Source organism: Callithrix jacchus, chromosome 9, assembly GCF_049354715.1.
Source record: "Callithrix jacchus isolate 240 chromosome 9, calJac240_pri, whole genome shotgun sequence".
Classification (NCBI taxonomy): domain Eukaryota; kingdom Metazoa; phylum Chordata; class Mammalia; order Primates; family Cebidae; genus Callithrix; species Callithrix jacchus.
Window position 1 is genome coordinate 36,194,817 of NC_133510.1, and position 19,192 is coordinate 36,214,008.

At 35.3% G+C, this 19,192-nt stretch overlaps 1 protein-coding gene across 3 annotated transcripts in view; it reads left to right on the forward strand.

Annotated features, from left to right (window-relative positions):
- ABCD2 (ATP binding cassette subfamily D member 2) overlaps positions 1–17,413 on the forward strand; it is an 87,531-nt gene extending 70,118 nt beyond the window's left edge. For 2 of the 3 annotated variants that reach the window (XM_002752369.6, XM_009003638.5), the window contains one exon: positions 63–3,719. In XM_002752369.6, the coding sequence (XP_002752415.1) occupies positions 63–282 (220 nt within the window). In that variant the 3' untranslated portion in view covers positions 283–3,719. Of the gene's footprint in view, positions 1–62; positions 3,720–17,352 lie in introns of those variants that run through there. The other variant, XM_054238173.2, reaches the window with a different exon arrangement.
- Positions 17,414–19,192: the final 1,779 nt, after the last annotated feature.

Below are 19,192 nucleotides of genomic sequence, written 5' to 3' on the forward strand. Positions count from 1 at the left end.
CTACAACTAAAATGACTTTTCAAAATTATGGCTAATAATTTTATTTCATTTTAATTATGCAGGAAATACCATACACATTTATTACAGTTTGATGGTGAAGGAGGTTGGCGCTTTGAACAATTGGATACTGCTATCCGTTTGACATTGAGTGAAGAAAAACAAAAGCTAGAATCTCAGCTAGCTGGAATTCCCAAAATGCAGCAGAGACTCAATGAACTATGTAAAATTTTGGGAGAAGATTCAGTGCTGAAAACAATTAAAAATGAAGATGAGACATCTTAATTTGTTTTGACACATTTTAAAAGTTAATTATTAAATAAAGCCTCAAAGACACTCTGTTATATTGCATGAAGTATGTTAAGCTAAGCACAGATTAGAAAAAGGCAGCAAGACATGTTTTATAAGGTTTTAGTATTAAGGAAGTATATGATCTGACTTTTCAGAAGAAAAATAAACAAATTCATTATGTAAGATCAGTCATTATGACTTATACTAATTCCTAGTGAAGGCCTAATACACTTGTAAAGCAGGATTTTCTAGGTGAATTCACGATGAATACCAGATTTACTATGTATATGTGATGTGTCTGAAGTTCTTAACAAACATGGGAGATATTCTGGAAAAGAAAAAAGTTTAGAGCAGCATTTGGGTTGATACCAAGTGCATAAAATTAGAACTTTGGGTAACATTTAGTCCATTTATAGTTGATACTAGGTTTAACAGCTAGAATTCATATTGATCATTGCTAGCAGCCAACTAAACAAAACAGCTGACAGTTTGATAAATAATTTCAATATAAAAATTGTTTCAATGGCAGTGGTTCAAAGAAAAAAGCATGGCTAAAATGTATAAAACACCGTATTTTAAAAATTTAGACTTTAAACATCTTAATGAGGACATATAATAAATTAATTTTAGTAGGAATCCAAAATATTTTTAATAAGCCCTTTCATTTTAAAAGAGAATTGCCAATACAGAAAAGGAGTATCCAAACAATGTTTGTCTCAGCCTGATAATTTACTTGATAGAATTATCTATTGTAACTTCTGTTCAGAAATACACAGCTTGTTTTTTTGCCCAAGAATGAGATTCCACATTTTAAGAATTGCAGTGATATAATAGAATTTAAGGATTCTGAGAATCACAGTAATCATATACATTGGAATAGTACTTTATAATTTACAATCTCCATTTACATCACTTCACTTTAATTCTCGTGGCAATGTTTTGAGACAGATATTATTTTTCCTACTTTGCTTTTGAGAGAATTAACACTAAGACTTGCCCTAATCATGCAATTTATTTGAGGAAAGATCCAGAAATCAAATGAAGTGTTCTTTACTCCCTGGTTTAGTACTCTTTGTTATTATTTTTTAAATCAAACTAGGCTATAATAGCAACAAAAGTTAGATGAGGTGTTGAAAATAAAATAAATTTGGTAATGGTAGTCTTATTGTTATTTGTTTATTGTTTAGAAGAAATAAAAATTAAGTACAAAGTGCAAAGATCATTGTTCTGTGGTTTAAAATGAACCAAGAAAGTTATGAAATCATTTAGCAACTATGCAGTCTTACTTAATATGAACATACCTCTAAGGCATCAGCAATCAGAAGAGCAAATAATCATGGTTTTGGTAAATTTAATATTTATTGAACATAATGAGAAATAATCTGCATGGACTAGCCATATGAAATAGATCTTATTCTATTTGTGTGCACTGGAGTTGGAAGTACAAAAGCTAAGACTGAAACTTCAATCTCTTGCTGCCTATGACACCACTTTGGTAGGCCAGAAGAATATTGGAATGATCAGTTGTTAGCGGCCTAGAATTTTATTGCCTGTTGAGACACAGCCATAATAAATGTTAACTCTGTGATTCTTAGCCCTTCTCAAGTGATAGAGTACCTGGAAGTCATTCATAATGGTCATTATAGAACATCATAACATTTTCACATTTTCAATTCTACTGTGATAACGAGTGCATTTTTAATTGTCAATAAATGTAACCAACTTACATGAAGTAATGCAATATAAAATCATAATCAATACATTTGTCCAACATTTTCTGTTAGTATCATCACTTACTTATTCATCAGTTACTAATATTTCCTGCTAGAAAAGTGAGGCAGGTTTTAAAGATTTTAAGAAGCATGGAACCAACACTTAACCTTGCTAAAAATTATTCATTAATCTTTTCTACAAAAGTAGTTATCCAGTTTATACTGCTGTAAGGGGAAAAGTCTGAGGCAAGTGTCTTAAGTTAACTGTTAAAGTAAAGAAGAAAATGAAAAATCCTCATGTGAAAGATGTGTATAATTTTCATGCCTTAATTTTCATAATATAAAAATAAAACATAATTTTTAAAACCCTGATATTTTGTTTTGAAACATTGAAAAGAACGTCAAAACAAATATTAGATTTGTAATTAGTCATTATTTAATATATTTTATCAGTGAACTAAAGCAAAAAAGACTCATTATTTATAATGTACAGGATTCAAATATGTCTAAAACTCTGCATTAAAAACTATATACACTGTAATTTAAATGTTAAAGTTCTAATAGAAACATGTTTTCCATGAGCTTTTTGTGCCTATTTGTTTTATAAATTTATTTTTCAGGACCTTAACTTGGAGGGGAAAAAATCTCTGCTTTGAACTTGTATTTATATACCATTCAGTTGTTTCCAAATGATCCAATGGATATATCATATTTTACTATTCTTATAGTTATATTTTATGAAAAATACTGAGAAACTAGCCATTTTGAATATAGCAAGAAATAGATGAGGAAAGGAAAAAGGAATGTTTCAAGTTTCAAACTGCTTTTACCATGTTGTATCTATTTGCCAAAACATTTTATATTTTTGGTCAGAAAAAAAAGCTGTAAGTTTATGGAGCTTGATTATAAAATGTGTATTCTTTAGTTTAACTCCTAAACTTGGAAAATAAGTTGCATTCTATGAAAATGTTGCATTATATTTCTACAGCATGTAATGTTATGTCAAGCATGAGTCTAAAAGAGTTTGTGTTTTTGTAAGCAGGATGATATGTAATATTCCCTAGCAAATAATATCAAGAAGAATGATATACCTTAAAACTCAAGTGTACATTTGTTTACAGTGGGAATGATTTTCTCTTGATAGAATGTTGGTTTTTGTCTCAAATTTTGGAATGTCAGTACAAGCATAAATGAATATGTTAGTTTTTATTTGAGACACTGGTTCCAAGAATAATTTCATATTGAGCAATAGACTAGGCCTATTACAATCTGTTTAGAATAGTTTCTGATTCAGTAAGTCAAGAAAAATCTGTTACACACTGAAACCCACATCCAGAGAATGTTACACACTTCTGATATATGCATAAAATGATGGTAAATATATTAAATCATTGATTTCAAAAGATGATTTTGATACAATTACTTTATGGGCAAAATTGTCCTAATTTAGAAGTGAAAGGTACTTTCATATAACCTAGGCTATTTACAGTTCTGATGACATAGATTTAGATATGTTGAATATGTTTTGAGATTGAACTTCTAACATTTGCCACATGAGTGCTTTCAGGTGGATGTATAAAATATTTTTTATTAAAAACCAATTTCTTCTTCAAAGTTATGCTTTTCCTGATTACCAAGTTCAGGGCTGCTTTACATTTTATATTGTGAAATTTTCAAAACCAATTGTCTATTTATAAACCAGATTTGTATTCATGAAAATGAATGAGAGAAGTGTCCTTAATCGAAAAATCATTATGTTGCTAAATGAGATTGTGCCTGTGTGTGAGTACATTATAATTTCCATCCAATGTGTATTTACTTGAGTTTATGATTGCTTATGAATTTCTTAACCATCACGAAAAAGACTAATCGAAGGAATTACAAATTATTTTATTGGTAGAAAATACCCTATTTCTATACTTTAAATGGCCATGTTGGGTATATGTCTATGTATACCTTACTTATACGTTGTATTGTATATAACCATGTGTAGAACTATAGACAATAGCCACCAAATAATTATTTAAATATTTATTTTCTTTATTAATACAACACACTTATCAAGTATCTACCTATGCCAGGCAGTGTGCCAAGTTCTATTGCTAAATAAAATGTGGTCGCTGTTCAAAGATGCTTGTGACCATTGAAAATTAGGAAAGCGAATGCCCTCAGTCAGACAAAAAGTCAATCGATGTATTTATTATTAATGTTTTCCAAGTAGGCACAAAGCATTGCATATACAGACTCACTAAATCTTCACAAAACGGTAATTTAATAAAAGAGGAAAATGAGGAGAGAAAGGTTAAGCAATTCATTCAACCTCATCCAATAGCCAAACTATAGAGCTAAAATTTGAAATGAGAAATATTTGATTATAAAGCCTATGCGACTCCACATATCCTTCCTTTTAATTATTTTAGGTCATTTTTCATTATTACTATTTTAACATAAGTATTAGTATAATTTTTACTGACTCAAGGTTTCTGGTTAACCAAACAGATGCATTTTTCATCTAAAAATTGAATTTAAGTAAAACATTATATTTGTATTGTTTTATTATAAATTATGGGTGTAGTCCTCTGGGAAAGGGAGAACTTAAGGCAAATTTTCAAAAGTTTTGAGACCCTGTTTGTCATTATTCATTCACTCATTCGGCAAATACTTATTGATACTTCAAGACACCAGTTACTGTGCTAGGACGCAGAGACTAACAAGACAGTCCTTGTCAGAGCCCTCATGAAATACTTTAGTATATTGATATTAAACAAATATATGCCTGTTAGATGTTGTGGCTCCATATAAATGACTTACTTGTTTTGTAGTATCTTCTCAGCTCTTATATTTTATACCTAAGACAATTCTGTTGCAATTTAAGTAAAAAGTGTATTCCGGCGCAGGGTTCTCCTAATTATACACTTTTGGGCTTCACAGTCCTCATGATCCTCAACTTGGGCTATTATAAGTTCCAATAAAACCAGTCTATAGGACTATATCATCCTTCACCAGTAGATGGTCCCATATATTTAGCATGTTGTCTTGAAACCTAAAAAATAGCTTCCCAAGTTCAGATCATGTAAAATGAGCCAGTTTTGTACATTGAAAAGTAATTATCTTATGTTACCACAAAATGCAGATAAACATAGCAGGAAAGCTCTAAAAAGCAAAATAAATATAAACAATTATATTTGTATAGTAAACAAGAATTCCAAAGTTAAACATATTTAAAGTTATGTAACTTGTCTCAGTACTTATGACCTGATATAGACAACCAAGAGATTAAGTATTCACCTATGAGTTTTTATGTGATTTAATATTATACTAAAAATAGATTATGTATTCATGAGGCAACAAAATATTGATAAACATGAAATAATATTAACTTGGCTATATAATTAAATTTTAGTCAGTTTAATTCATATAAATAAGGCATAACCTTATATATGAAGTATATTTAATTCTTATATATTAAATTTGATTAAAATGCATTGGACCTCCAAATGTATAAAACTACAGAATTGTCTGAGGACTCATCTGGGAAGGTGCAAAAGTTGTCCTATAATCAGGTGATATCTTACTGGAAAACTAATACAATGAGACATTTTTCAACATGCAGATGCTGGTATTTCCAGAGTGACAAAGACTGATGAAGCAATTGTTAAAGTCCCTTTGTTTAGGCTATCTCATTGTTTATATGAGACAAGTTTTCAGGACTCACATAGGTAGGGTATAGGTAAAAGAGGTTAATGTAGATCCAAGCAGATACAGATGCTCTTTGACTTAAGATGGGGTTACATTTTGATAAACACATAGTGAGTTGAAAATATCATAAACTGAAAGTACGTTTAATATACCAAACATCATAGCTTAGTCTAGCCTACCTTAAAAGTGCTCAGTTACATTAAAGTAGCCTACAGTTGGGCAAAATCATCTAGCAGCACAGTGCACTGTAGAGTATTAGTTGCTTACCTTCTGATCAGTGGCTGACTGGGAACAAAGGTTCACTGATGCTGCCTAGCAGTGCAAGAGAGTATCATATTGTATATCTCGAGCCCAGGAAAAGATCAAAGTTCAAAATTGGAAACTGGAAGTACAATTTCTACTGGATTCATATCACTTTCACACAATGGCAAAGTTGAAAAATCATAAGTCAATCACAGGGACCTTCTATACATATAGTTTACTGTAACCTAACACACATACACAGGCACACATGCACATACACACACACACACACACACACACACACACACACAACCCCTTAAAAGTTTATCACAAAGCAGCATAAATATTTTGAGGACTTAAGTTACTGAATTCTTTTTTATTTTGGTAAAAACCGCATAACATAAAATTTACTATCTTTACCTTTTTATGTGTACAGTCCAGTAATGTTAAGTATATTCATACTGTTGTGAAGCAGATGTTCAGAACTTTATCTTGCAGATCTGAAACTCTATATCCATTAAACTCTCCTTTTCCTTCAACTCCTAGTTTCAAGTAACCACTAGTCTACTCTCTGTTTCTATGAATTTGACAACTTTAGATACATCATAAAAGTGGAATCTTACAGTATTTGTTTTTTGTGACTGGCTTATTTCACTTAGCATAATGTCCACAAGATTCCTCCATGTTGTTGCATGTGATAAAATGTCCTTCCTTTTAAAGCTGAATAATCATCCAGTATATGTATATGCCATATTTTGCCTAACTACTCACTTGGGATGCTTCAGCCTCTTGGCTATTGTGAATAGTGCTGTATGAATATGGTTGTACAATTATCTCTTTGAGACCATGTTTTCAGTTCTTTTGGATGTATACCTAGAAGTGAATTGCTGAGTTTTTATTTTTGTGTACATGGGATCTCCATACTGTTTTTGCTAGTTGCTGCACTATTTTACAGTCCTACCAACAGTGCACAATGGCTCCAATTTCCTCAAATCCTCACCAACACTTGTTATTTTCTACTTTTTGGATAGGAGCCAACCTAATAAGTATGATGTGATATCTCATTGTAGTTTCGATTTGCATTTCTCTCATGATTAGTGATATCATCCTTTCATATGCCACTGGCCATTTGTATATCATCTTTATAGAAATGTGTTTTCGAGTCCTCAAAAGGATTGTGAGTTGATAGACGATACTGAGCTAATGCTCAGTATCTGATGCACAGTTGTTACTTAATATATGTTTGTGGAATAAGTAACAGAATGATTGAATGAATCGATAAATAAAGTATTAACAGAAGAAAGGAAAAAGGAGATAGGCAGATGCCAATGATAAAATTGCTTTCTTTGAGGTTGGGCCAAGGTTCCAAATGTCAGATGGCATGTTGCTATAATTGTATGGACTTTCTGTCTTTGCAATGGATCCTACTGGTTACTAAAGCCTGGATTGTATGTAAAAATAATGTGTTCAAAAAGCTGAAACATTAAGTTCCTCTCAATTCAGTTTCTTCAGACCCAAATTTGCTGGTGTTCCTACACAATTTTAATGGGTCTACTTCATGCTTACATGTTTCATACAATCCCCGCAAAGGAAAAGGACATAAGAAAGCAAGGGACTTGGAAAAAAGTAATAATTAATAGACTAGAAAAGGAAAGAGAGATGGTAATATGTGACTGCAGTGGCGATGGAAATTATGCTTAGAGAGGAGAGGAGTAATTCTGGAGACCCATGACCTATGACCAAGAGTCCAAGTGTCATACTCAACTCTCTCTCATCTTCTCAGGTAAAGTTCCATGTTCTCAGGGAACTGTGGGCAGGTGAATATTGAAAATTCTCTGTCCTTAAGATGGGATGGAAAATTGGGTTTTATCACAAGCTTTCATTGATATTTCGACTTCTCATATTGTCTTAAAACTATACTGATCATACCCATCTGGCAAAATTTTAATCATGTGTGGTCCTAATCACTGGTTCTCTTCATACATGGACAAGAGAAGTCCAGTATGACTTGTGCTGCAGAGTAAATTCACTATAAATTCATGATGATCACCTTCAAAAGCGTTCTCAGCACCATTCAGCAATCCTCCTCTATTTCTTTAGTTCACTCTCTGTTCCATTCTGTACAACTCATCTCAAACTTTTCCTGCTCTCTCAACATGTCCAGCCCTCCCTTCCTTCTTTTCTCATGGCTAATGGACTGACCCTTTACAATTCTGCCACCAAACATAAAAACTTACCCTTATCCTCATTCATTCCATACTTTGTCCCTTTTCACAAACATAAGACTGCCCCTTTTCCTACCTAACTCAGTCACCCTAGGAATCATCCATGACTTCTCCTCATCCCTCATACTCCACATCCAATTCATCACCAAATCCTGTTCATTGTGTCCCCTACAAAACAGCCCTTGAATAAGTCCTCTTCTCTCCATCTTCACCATCATTAGCAAGGTTCAAGCATAACTGTTTTCTCTGATCTGGACAATCGCCATTGCTTCCTAACTAATCTCTCTACATCCATTCAATAACTCTACCAGTTTATTCTTTAAAATTTCTTGAATATTTAAAAGTGTTATATTACACATATTCTAAAAACTTCATAAAACATAAACATCCAGCTCAATGGATTATCACAATCTGTTTAATCACCACCCAGGTTACGAAATAGAGCATTTGTCAGCACTGTAAAGGTCTACCCTAGTTGCTTTCCTTTCAATTACTAGCCCTTCCTATTCCTAGTGTAATCACTATCCTGTCTTCTAATACTGCATTAGTTTTGCCTTCCTTTAACTTTATATAGATAGGATCATATTGTTCATATCTTCCTGCATTATTTTACTTAATGTTATGTGCATGAAGTTCATTCATGTAGTGTGTAATTGTTTATTCTCATTTTATTTGGTAATAATTTTATAGCACAATTATTTATTTACTCCACTCTTGATAATCCTTTGGTCTGGTTCTAGTTTAGGGCTAGTAAGAGCAGGATACTACAATGAACATTTTTACCCATGTTACTTACTGCATGTGTGCACACATTTCTCTTGGGCCCATCCATCCTAGTCACAGTAACCAGTGACCTTTTCCCAATACAAATCTAACCTTGTGATTGTTCTCTCAATGACTTTCAGTAACTCTTGGGAAAGACTAAAATCTTTAATTTTGTCCGCAAGCCCAAACATAATCTGAATTCCCTTGTCCTGAAGCCTTCTCTTGAACAACACTTTTTGTGCTTCAGGTCCTTTTTTCCTTTCCTGAAATGGGAGATGCTCCTCACATCAGAGAGTCTTTCATGGGTCATTCCACTTGCCTGGAAAGCTGCCCCCTCACTAACTTTACTCGTTCTTTCATTCAGATTAATGTTCCTTCTTCAATTCTTCAGGGAAGCTTTCTCAAACTCTCTTTTCTGTTTAATTCTCATAACAGCACTGCCTTCTTTGTATCAATTATATTGCAGATGTAATTTTACTTTTTTTTACTAACATCTATTAGGTTGATGCAAAAGTAATTGCAGTTTTGCTATTACTTTTTAATATTTCCAGTCTTTCATTTCTACTCACACTAGTTTGTCAGTTTCATGAGGACAAGTACTATGGGATTTGTTTTTGTTTGGCTCTAGAATTTTTCCGAGCCTTTTGCCTGGACCATAGTAAGAACTCAAGAAATATTTGTTCAGTTGTTTGTGAAAAGAGTAAAACTCTGTGAAACATATAAAGAGATTTATTCTGAGCCAAATATGAATGACCATGGCCCATGACAAAGCCCTCAGGAGGTTCTGAGAACATGTGCACAAGGTGATTGGGTGCAGCTTGGTTTTATGCATTTTAGGGAGGCATGAGCCATCAGTCAAATACATTTAAGAAATACTTAGTTTGGTCCAGAATGGCAGCACAATTCAAGGTGGTGGGGGAAGGGAGGGTATATAGATAATTTAAACATTTTCTGTTTGACAATTGGTTGAGTTTGTCTAAAGACCTGGGATCATAGAAAGGAAATATTCAGGTTAAGATAAAAGGCTGTGGAGACCAAGGTTCTTTTGAAGTCTCATAGTGGCTGCCCTTAGAGAGAATACATGAGAAATGTTTCCTACTCAGACTTTGAAAAAGTGCTAGACTCTCAGCTCATCTCTTCAGAATTTGGAGGACCTGCAAGAAAAATATCTAGCTATGTTAATAGAGATTCTTTTCAGAGGCAAATTTTTTTCCCACAAAGGACAGTTTTGTAGGGCCATTTCAAAATATGGCAAAGAAACGTGTTTTGGGGTATTTTTATTTTCTTCTTTGTTACGTCATGTTATGCCAGAGTCAGACTGGAAAGTAAGTCAGGATATACAGGATTAAGAAAAAACAACCCATCTGATGAGAATTTATGGTTTGTAGAGTATAACTCCCCAGACCCCTTAGGTGGGAATTTGGGCAAGATAAGAAAAATCAGAGCTTAGTTCTCAGAATGGATGAATTAATCAATCAAATTACCACTCTTCTCTATGTGTAAGGGCTAAAAGTAAGAATTAAGGTTAAGTATCAGAGAATTGGTGTAGAGCCACTAAAACATTTTCTAAAGGGATTATTAAAAACAGCAACAGCCCTTTCTGGATGACCAGCTGTTAAGTGGGCCAGACTATGTGGCCTAGAGTATTACCAACTATAAGTGAGCTCTCAGTGCACAGGAAGCCTGGAGCAATGCTCCACAGAGGAAGGGGAGAGGCAATGCTATGGTATCAGGTGAACCGAGATTTGAGTCATCACTCTTCTATTTAATCTCTGTGTGACTTTGGAAAAATTAGAAGGCAGGAAACATTGGTGGCAAGATAACCTGGAATCTCCTTCTTCAATGTAGCTGTCAGTGTGTCAGTAGTAAAGTAAGAAAAGCCCTCATATGATTCCTTATAAGGCATTACACTTGGCACTGTGCTGCTTTTGATTAATGCCTTTCTCATTATCATAGACTCCCTCCTGCAGGTCCACCACATCAGCCAGGGTGGGGCAGATGGTATTGTTCCAGTCCTGCTCATTGGCATTCTGGCACTCCTGCTGAGATTTTAGCTCCTACAATGGCATTCCAGACTTTGAAGACTAGCACCCACCTCAGCCCTGAGGAGATGAGTCTCAGTGGGACTGCCCCAACCTTAAGATATTGAGCAGAAACTATAGCTAAAGGGCTAAGGAACCCTGTAGTTTTCATATGTTTAACAAAACAATAGCTAGATTTTTATGGGCCCATCCCAAAGATATTAACTGAGCTTATAATTAACTAATTAGGACATGCTCTGTTTTCCATCTCTTGGCCCTGGCAAAAGATCTGGACAAGTTTTTCAGTAGGAATATGTATGATGGAAGAATAGATATATTAACTGCAAAAATGAGAGGTTATTCTGTAGTAGAAAGTGTTGCTGTCACTACCCTCTCTACAGTTGAGCATTTCTTTTAGTCTTCACTGTCTATTTGTTCTTATACCAAATAGAAGAATGCCATATGTCTAATTTCTTATTATGAGGTAATTGAGTTTTGAACTATCTAAGTATTTTATCCCCTATACCATCATGTTTTAGTGGAAAACCTTGGCAAAATAAGTGTCAGTGTGGGTTTGTTACTGGTGGAAGGTGCCCAGGTTCTTGGCATCTTGAACAAAGAAATGGACAAAATGCCCAAACAAAGCAAGGAAAAAATGAAGCAACAAAAGCAGAGAGTAATTGAAAATGAAAATACACATGCCTGTAATCCCAGAAATTTGGGACGCCAAGGTGGATAGATCACTTGAGGCCAAGAGTTCGAGACCAGAGTGGCCAACATGGTGAAACCCATCTCTACTAAAAATAAAAAATAAAAGAATAGCCAGGTATGGTGGTGGGCACCTGTAGTCCTAGCTACTCTGGAGGCTGAGGCAGAATAATCACTTGAACCCCAGAGGCAGAGGTTGTAGTGAGTTGAGATGGTGCCATTGCACTCCAGCCTGGGTGGCAGAGCAAGACTTCATCCCCCTCCAAAAATAAAAAAGAAAGAAAGAAAATGAAAGTACACTCTACAGTGTGAGAGTGGCCCAAGCACAGGGGCTCAAGAGCTTGTTACAGAATTTTAGGAGGTTTAAATACCCTCTAGACGTTTCCATTTGTTACTTACTATATGCCCTATGTAAATGAAGAGGTTATTTCCCCGTCATAGCTGAAGTGTTTCCATTTGACTTAGTTCTAGGAAGTTCTTAGGTTACCTGCCTCCTGACCCTATTCTCCTGCCTCATTTTGATTCACCTGTAATAATTTTTACTTGCTTTCTTATTGATACAACAAGGAATTTTTTTTATTCCACAGAGCAAGTTGTTAAAATGCAAACACCAGTTCGTGGACAGCTCTGGATCTGGTCTACCAATAGGTTGGACAACATATAATTTGGATCACTTTGTCCTTTGTAAATCAAGAAGTTCTGTAGATCAAGCATTTAAGGACTGGACTTTTAGTTGTTTTCTAATGAAAAATGTGGACTAGTGGTTATGATTCCGAGTTTATAACACTATTGCTAGCACCTTCTTTTATGATGTCATTCTGATAATGATTATAAGACTCAGCCTGGATTCCCGAATCCCTGGAGGACCAGATTGCTTTATTTTGATTCTGTTTTTTAGCTTGTAAAAAGGTGATATACTCAAAAGAAATGAAAACATAAAAATCTGTAGATGATTGGTCAGAATGGTGGGAGAAATTTTAGAAAAGGCAAAGCTTTTTGGAAGGCCAGAGGTTCTGCAAAAGTCTTGGAAAGTCAGACCACTGCTGACTTTGGCAGAGGGCCCCTGGCCATGCTGACTGGCAAGCCTGGGTCAGTGTTCATTTTTCATCTGTCACTCTGTTGAGTCTTGGACTCGACAAAAATCTAAATCATAGATTCAATACGAGTTATCTTTAAACATTTCAGAAATCATTTTAATGCTTTTATGATGTATTCAATCCTAATATCCAAACCTATCTTAGTTTTTAGGTATCTGGCATTATGGGTTACACTCTACTTTCCAGTCATTCTTTTACTCAGGTTATAGACTTACACAACTAGAAGCCTGGATACGCCATCAACTGAGACATGGAAGATGAGTTCAGTTTCAGACCAGTTTAATTTTAGGTGTCTACTTGATATCCAAGTGGAGCTTTTGAAGAGGTAGGTGCAATGCCTGTGTGTGTCTAGAGTGCAGGAGGTGGTCTATGAAATTTGCACAATCTCCTAAGAGCCAGAGGGCATCAACAGTGGATTGAGTGCACACAGAGGTAAAAAGAGAACTCAGGAAATGAGGGGCACAGAGAGAGGGTGGCCTGAAGCAGCCTCCAAGTTTAGGCACATTTGGTAATGGGAGGGTAGCCTGGGAAGTCCAGTTTTAGTCACACCTACTCGACAACAAAGATATGATATAATATACATAACACTTTATCATGGGTAGTGTTTACAATGCAAGGCTCAAACCAGATTTTCAGGCAAAGCAAATTATTTGGTCCTTTTTATAAAGGTGATGCTGCTGGCCAAAAAACACCCACACTCAATCAAAATGGAACACAGGGATATAAAATGAAAAGCAAACATTTGGGGATGGAGAGAGAACATTTTCTTTAGCTTACCTCTCAAGGTTGTCCAATTAAGTTTCTTGTATATGATTCCTAAAATGCTGTAAGCACCTAAACATAAATCTGTTTTATGTTTAACAACAAAACTCTTCTCCCCATTTTATTGAGGTCAAGAATTCCATAGTATAGTCACTAGTTCCTGTTAAAAATCAGAATTGGCCGGCGCAGTGGCTCAAGCCTGTAATCCCAGCACTTTGGGAGGCCGAGGCGGGTGGATCACAAGGTCAAGAGATCAAGACCATCCTGGTCAACATGGTGAAACCCCGTCTCTACTAAAAATACAAAAAATTAGCTGGGCATGGTGGCGCATGCCTGTAATCCCAGCTACTCAGGAGGCTGAGGCAGGAGAATTGCCTGAACCCGGGAGGCGGAGGTTGCGGTGAGGCGAGATCGCGCCATCGCATGCCAGCCTGGGTAACAAGAGTGAAACTCCGTCTCAAAAAAAAAAAAAAAAAAAAAAAAAAAAAAAATCAGAATTTAGCTTGTTCTATGTATATAAAAGTGTTAGTTTAATTATGCCAATTGTAAGAACCAGTTTATGAACAGCTTATGTATCCCTTTTCTTAAAATGTAACTTAAGCATGAGAATATATTTGAACCTTCCATATTTGGTGGATGTTATTTGGGAGCTTCTGGCTGTGCAGGACCCTTTAGTGCAGATCTAAGACACAGACAGAACTCTCACTGCCACCAGAATTTTTGTGGTAGAATTGTCTAGGGTCGGATATGTTCTCAAAAACATCAAAGCAACATTTTTTTTTTTAAGTGAGAATAATGTAGGGAACAAAGAAAAGTAAAATAAAAAATGTCTTTCCGGACATATGGACTCTAAAATAGACAGTCTAGAAGAAACTCTGAAGCAAATATATAGTTTTTTCTAGACTCCGTATTTTACATCGATTTTTCATTCATTCGTTCATTTGTTCATTCATTCATTTATTTTTTGAGACAGTCTTGCTCTGTTGCCCAGGCTGGAGTGCAGTGGCATGATCTCAGCTCACTCACTGCAACCTCCACCTCCTAGGTTCAAGCTATTTCTGGCTAAGTCTTGTAGTTTTAGTAGAGCTGGAGTTTTACCATGTTGGCCAGGCTGGTCTCAAACTCCTGACCTTAAGGGATCTGCCTACCTCAGCCTCCCAGTGTGCTGGATTACAGGCATTAGCCACTGTGCCTGGCCGCAATTCTTTGTTGTTTACATTTTTAATCTATTCTTTCAGTAGCATGTAATATTTACTTAAGGCTATTTTTTCAATTTTGGTATTATATTTTGTATTAGTTTCTAGGTAAGTACAAACACTTGGCATAGTTGCGTATATTTTAGAATAAATAGGTATTCAAAATTAAGTGATTACAGCATCAAGTTGCTTGGATATCTAAGTAAAGACAAATTTCAATTTGTTGAATGTTAAAGCAAAAAATAAAATGTATCTAAGATATTTCAAATTTAGAGATTATACATTTTTAATTGAATTTGGTGAACATGTAGATTTATTTTGGACTTTATTTGAAATGAATTAACAAAAATGATCTACAAACTACCTTTGATAATAATGGAGATTTATTTGCCCTCACATATGTCTTTTTTAATAAGTAATTTGAAGGAAAACTTTTAAAAGAACATAAACTTTATTTTTAAATTTGTTTCAATATCTAGTTCTCTTATTCTTAAAGTTAGGAGTTAGATTAGATGCTTTCTAAAGTCTTTTCAACATTTTATGTTTACTTGATCCCATCTTCTGATTCCAAATGTGGTCAGGGAGAGTGAATTGTATATTTAAGAAAGAAAAATTGTTCCAGAAAAAAGAAAATCCATTTAGTGAAGCAAAAGGGCCAGGAAGGACAAAAAGTAAGTGAACTAGATAGTGAGACAAGCATTGAACGAGAGGCCAGCATCAAAGAGTGCAAGCCAGATAGCTGAGGAGGTTTTTTTCTTTTTTCTTTTCTTTTCTTTCTTTTCTCTCTCTCTCTCTCCTTTCTTTTCTCCCTCTTTCTTTTCTTTCCCTCTTTCTCTTCCTTTCTTCCTCCCTCCTTCCCTATCTTTCTTTCTTGCCCTCCCTCCCTCCCTTTCTTTCTTTTCTTTTCCTTTCTTTTCCTTTCTTTCTTTCTTTTCTTTTCTTTCTTCTCTCTTTCTTTCTTTCTTCTTTCTCTTTCTTTCCTCCCTTCCTTCCTCCCTTCTCATTCTTTTTCTTTCTCTCCCTCTGTTGCCCACATTGATCAAACTCCTGGGCTCAAGTAATCCTCCTGCCTTGGCCTCCCAAAGGGCTAGTATTTCAAGTGTGAGCTACCATGCCTGGCTTAGACTCAACATTTTCTGAGCATGCTTTGTACTGGGAACTATTCACATATTTTCTCACTTTATCTTTACAAAAACTCTATGAAGACGGTATAAGCCCTATTTTGACTGGCAGAGAAACTGATGATGGGAGGGGAAAATAACATTCCAGATCATACAATTATAAACTCTAAAGCTAGAATTTGGTTCCAATGTCAATGCTCTTACAATATCCTGTAACAAGTGAAGTTTCAAACTGTGTTGAACTGAAGATAATAAGTTGGGTAGAAGTTGTCCTTTATTCCTTAGAGCATTGCAGCCTCCTGTTGGCTCAACAACTGGACTGGCAGGGGCATGATGGATGTGGCAGGGCCACCACCCTACTGCACACCTATTCACCTACTTATGGTTCTTGTGAAACTGGAAGTAAGGGGTGGAGTTCACTGATGACTCCCAGGTTTATAGCTGCTGACATAAATTATTAGCTTAAAATGGGTGGAGAAAAGAAAACAGTAATACTATAACAATTTGTGCTGAAGGAGTGGTTTCTATACCCCAGGTTCTGCAAAGCACGCTATTCACATGCAGCAACTCTTTATCACTTTTGTTGAGATTTATTCCTATCATGTGACTTCTGTTTCTTATTTTTCTTTATCTATTTTCATAACATGTCATACTGCCTCTATAGCCAAAGGCTAGAGATGGGCTGTGTGTTATGAAACGCTGCATTGGTTCCAGGTAGTATCTAGAAACACTGAGAATAGTTTTAAGGATACTTCTTGGGCAATGAAACAAGACATGTGTTAGGGAGTGCCTATTAATTTCTAAAAACTGTTTTATAATTATTAAAAACTAGAGATTCGATATTCTAAAGTAATTTAAAAAAATTTAATATGCCCCTAACGCAGGGGTTAAAAAAGAAAATTTCCTACAAGGCCGACCTCACTACAAAAAACCTCTACACCATCATCTGAATTAAAATGTGAATACATGTTTTTTCCTTAAAAATATGATGAGGTATGAGAAAAATTCTAAGAGCTCTTTGTTTAGACTATGTCCTCAAGACACTCAATTCATTGATCTCATTCAGGGATCATCAATTTTTCTGCCTTTTACTTTACATGTATACTTCTAGTATCCCTTTAAAAAATTATAATTTCTTTTGAGGAAATGGATCATTTTGCTCATTATGATAGTTTTATTTTCAATGGTAAAAGTAATAATCATACTTAAAACAGGTTTAAGAAAGTCAAGACATAGAAAGAAAGCATTCGTAATCTCTCTTCTCTTCAATCTTGTATCCCATGTGAACAAACTGGTAAGCATTCATACCTTCTTCTATTTTTATACTAACAGGTATAGAATTTATTTACTTCTGTTTACTCCACAAAATTCTGTAACTTAAAAAAATTTACCTAATATATTATAGATATTTTCTCTTAAAACATTTGTTTCTAACTTGTTCCTTTCAGTAAGTGCCTACTATTTCATAATGTGGTACACTGTTCCACTGTTGATGGGTATTTTAATTGTTTCCAGATTATTATCAGACTGCTATCAAGACTGCAATAAACAGCTTTGTCTATGTGGCTTCCATGCTGGTAAGTGTATTTCTTCAGAATAGCATCTCAAAAGTGGAATGGAAGAATTAATATACGTTGCCAGATCTTCTTCCAAAAAGATCATAGCATTTCCTACAGTAATGTGTGAGTGTAATTTGTCTCCTCTGTCCCCAGTAGGTAATCTGGCAAAAAAAACCAGAGCCCAATTATTCTTACTCTGTATTTTCATGATTACTGGAGATGCTGAACAGCTTTTCAAATGTCAGATGTCAGCTTCATGTTTTAAAGTTATATTACCTAGCACAATTCTCTTGCATTTCAAGCCTTGCCATTGTTCTGAGTCTTTTCAATGCGCATATGAATAACTCATCTAACCACAAGGGTCATTTTATTCCTTGACCTTTTCATCTCTAATGACATTCATCTCCACCCACATGAGCCATTCCCCTCCGTGGACACAGTTAAACTTTGTCATCATCTAGAACTACTTGAACTTCTGAACTTAAAGTCAGATACCTCATTCAGATGCCTTCTTTCTACACTTCTTCCCTTTCTCAGATACTCTCATAATACCTGTTAATCCACTAACTGAGGTTTCCAGTCCCATTCATCTATTCTCTATAAGTAGATCATCCCATAAGCAAGAAAAAATCTTTCAGCAATGAGGTAATCAAAATTTTGGAAAACAATGCACCTCAATCTTCTTTGGAAATCTGTAACATTCAGTGATTTCCAATCCAAATCGTTTGGACTGAAACGGTGTTTGAGAATACGTGGGTTGTTTGGGGTTGTCACAAAGGCTAGAGGTTGTTACTTGCATTTAATGTATTGTACAGACTTCCAAAAACGCTATATGTTTTTTGAAACCTGGGAAAGCCTCTCATGAAAAAGTATTTTTCCACCCAAAATAGCAACAATGGCCTTAGTTAAGAAAGACGGAGCTCCCTTAATAAAGTGATTGAAGAGAGGAATGCAGATGTACATAAAATGTTGTTTATAATGTAAAGGATTCTACTGATCCCTGAAGTCCATCCAGAGAGAGCAAATTAAAAACTCCTGCCTAAACTATGTACTGTTTAAAAATATGGTTAGCAGCATTTACCTGTTTCAAAACTTCCTCACATAGTTTTTCTGCCATGCAAGAAGCTACAAAATAAACTGCTCCTCCTTTTCTGGTAGAAGATCAAAACAGTCTAACCAGTTCCCTCAAGCCTCCTTCCTAAGGGTGTTAATCCCATTCATGAGGTCTTTGCCCTCATGATTTAATCACCTCCCAAAGGCCCTCATCTTTTAATACTATCATGTGGGTGATTAGGTTTTAATGCAGGAATTTTAGAGGAACGTAAACATTCAAACCACAGCAGAAAGTAACTCACCTCATTAATGGACACCAAAGACAGAGCTGACCACTCTCCTGATGACAGAAAAATCCTGCAAAATGCAATCCTCAGCCGGGTATGGTGGCTCACACCTGTAATCCCAGCACTTTGGGAGGCTGAGGCAGGTGACTCATCTGAGGTTAGGAGTTTGAGACCAGCCTGGCCAACAAGGTGAAATCCTGTCTCTACTAAAAATTAAAAAAAATAGCCAGGTGTGGTAGCATGTGCCTGTAGTCCCAGCTACTCAAGAGGCTGAGGCAGGAGAATCACTTGAACCCAGGAGGTGGAGGTTGCAGTGGCTGAGATGGCACCACTGCACGCCAGCCTAAGAAAGAGTGAGACTGGATCTCAAAAAAAAAAAAAAAAAATGCAACCCTCCTACCCCCAACTAGAATGTAAGCTCCACAGGGCAGGAGGTTTTGTTCATGCCAGTATCCC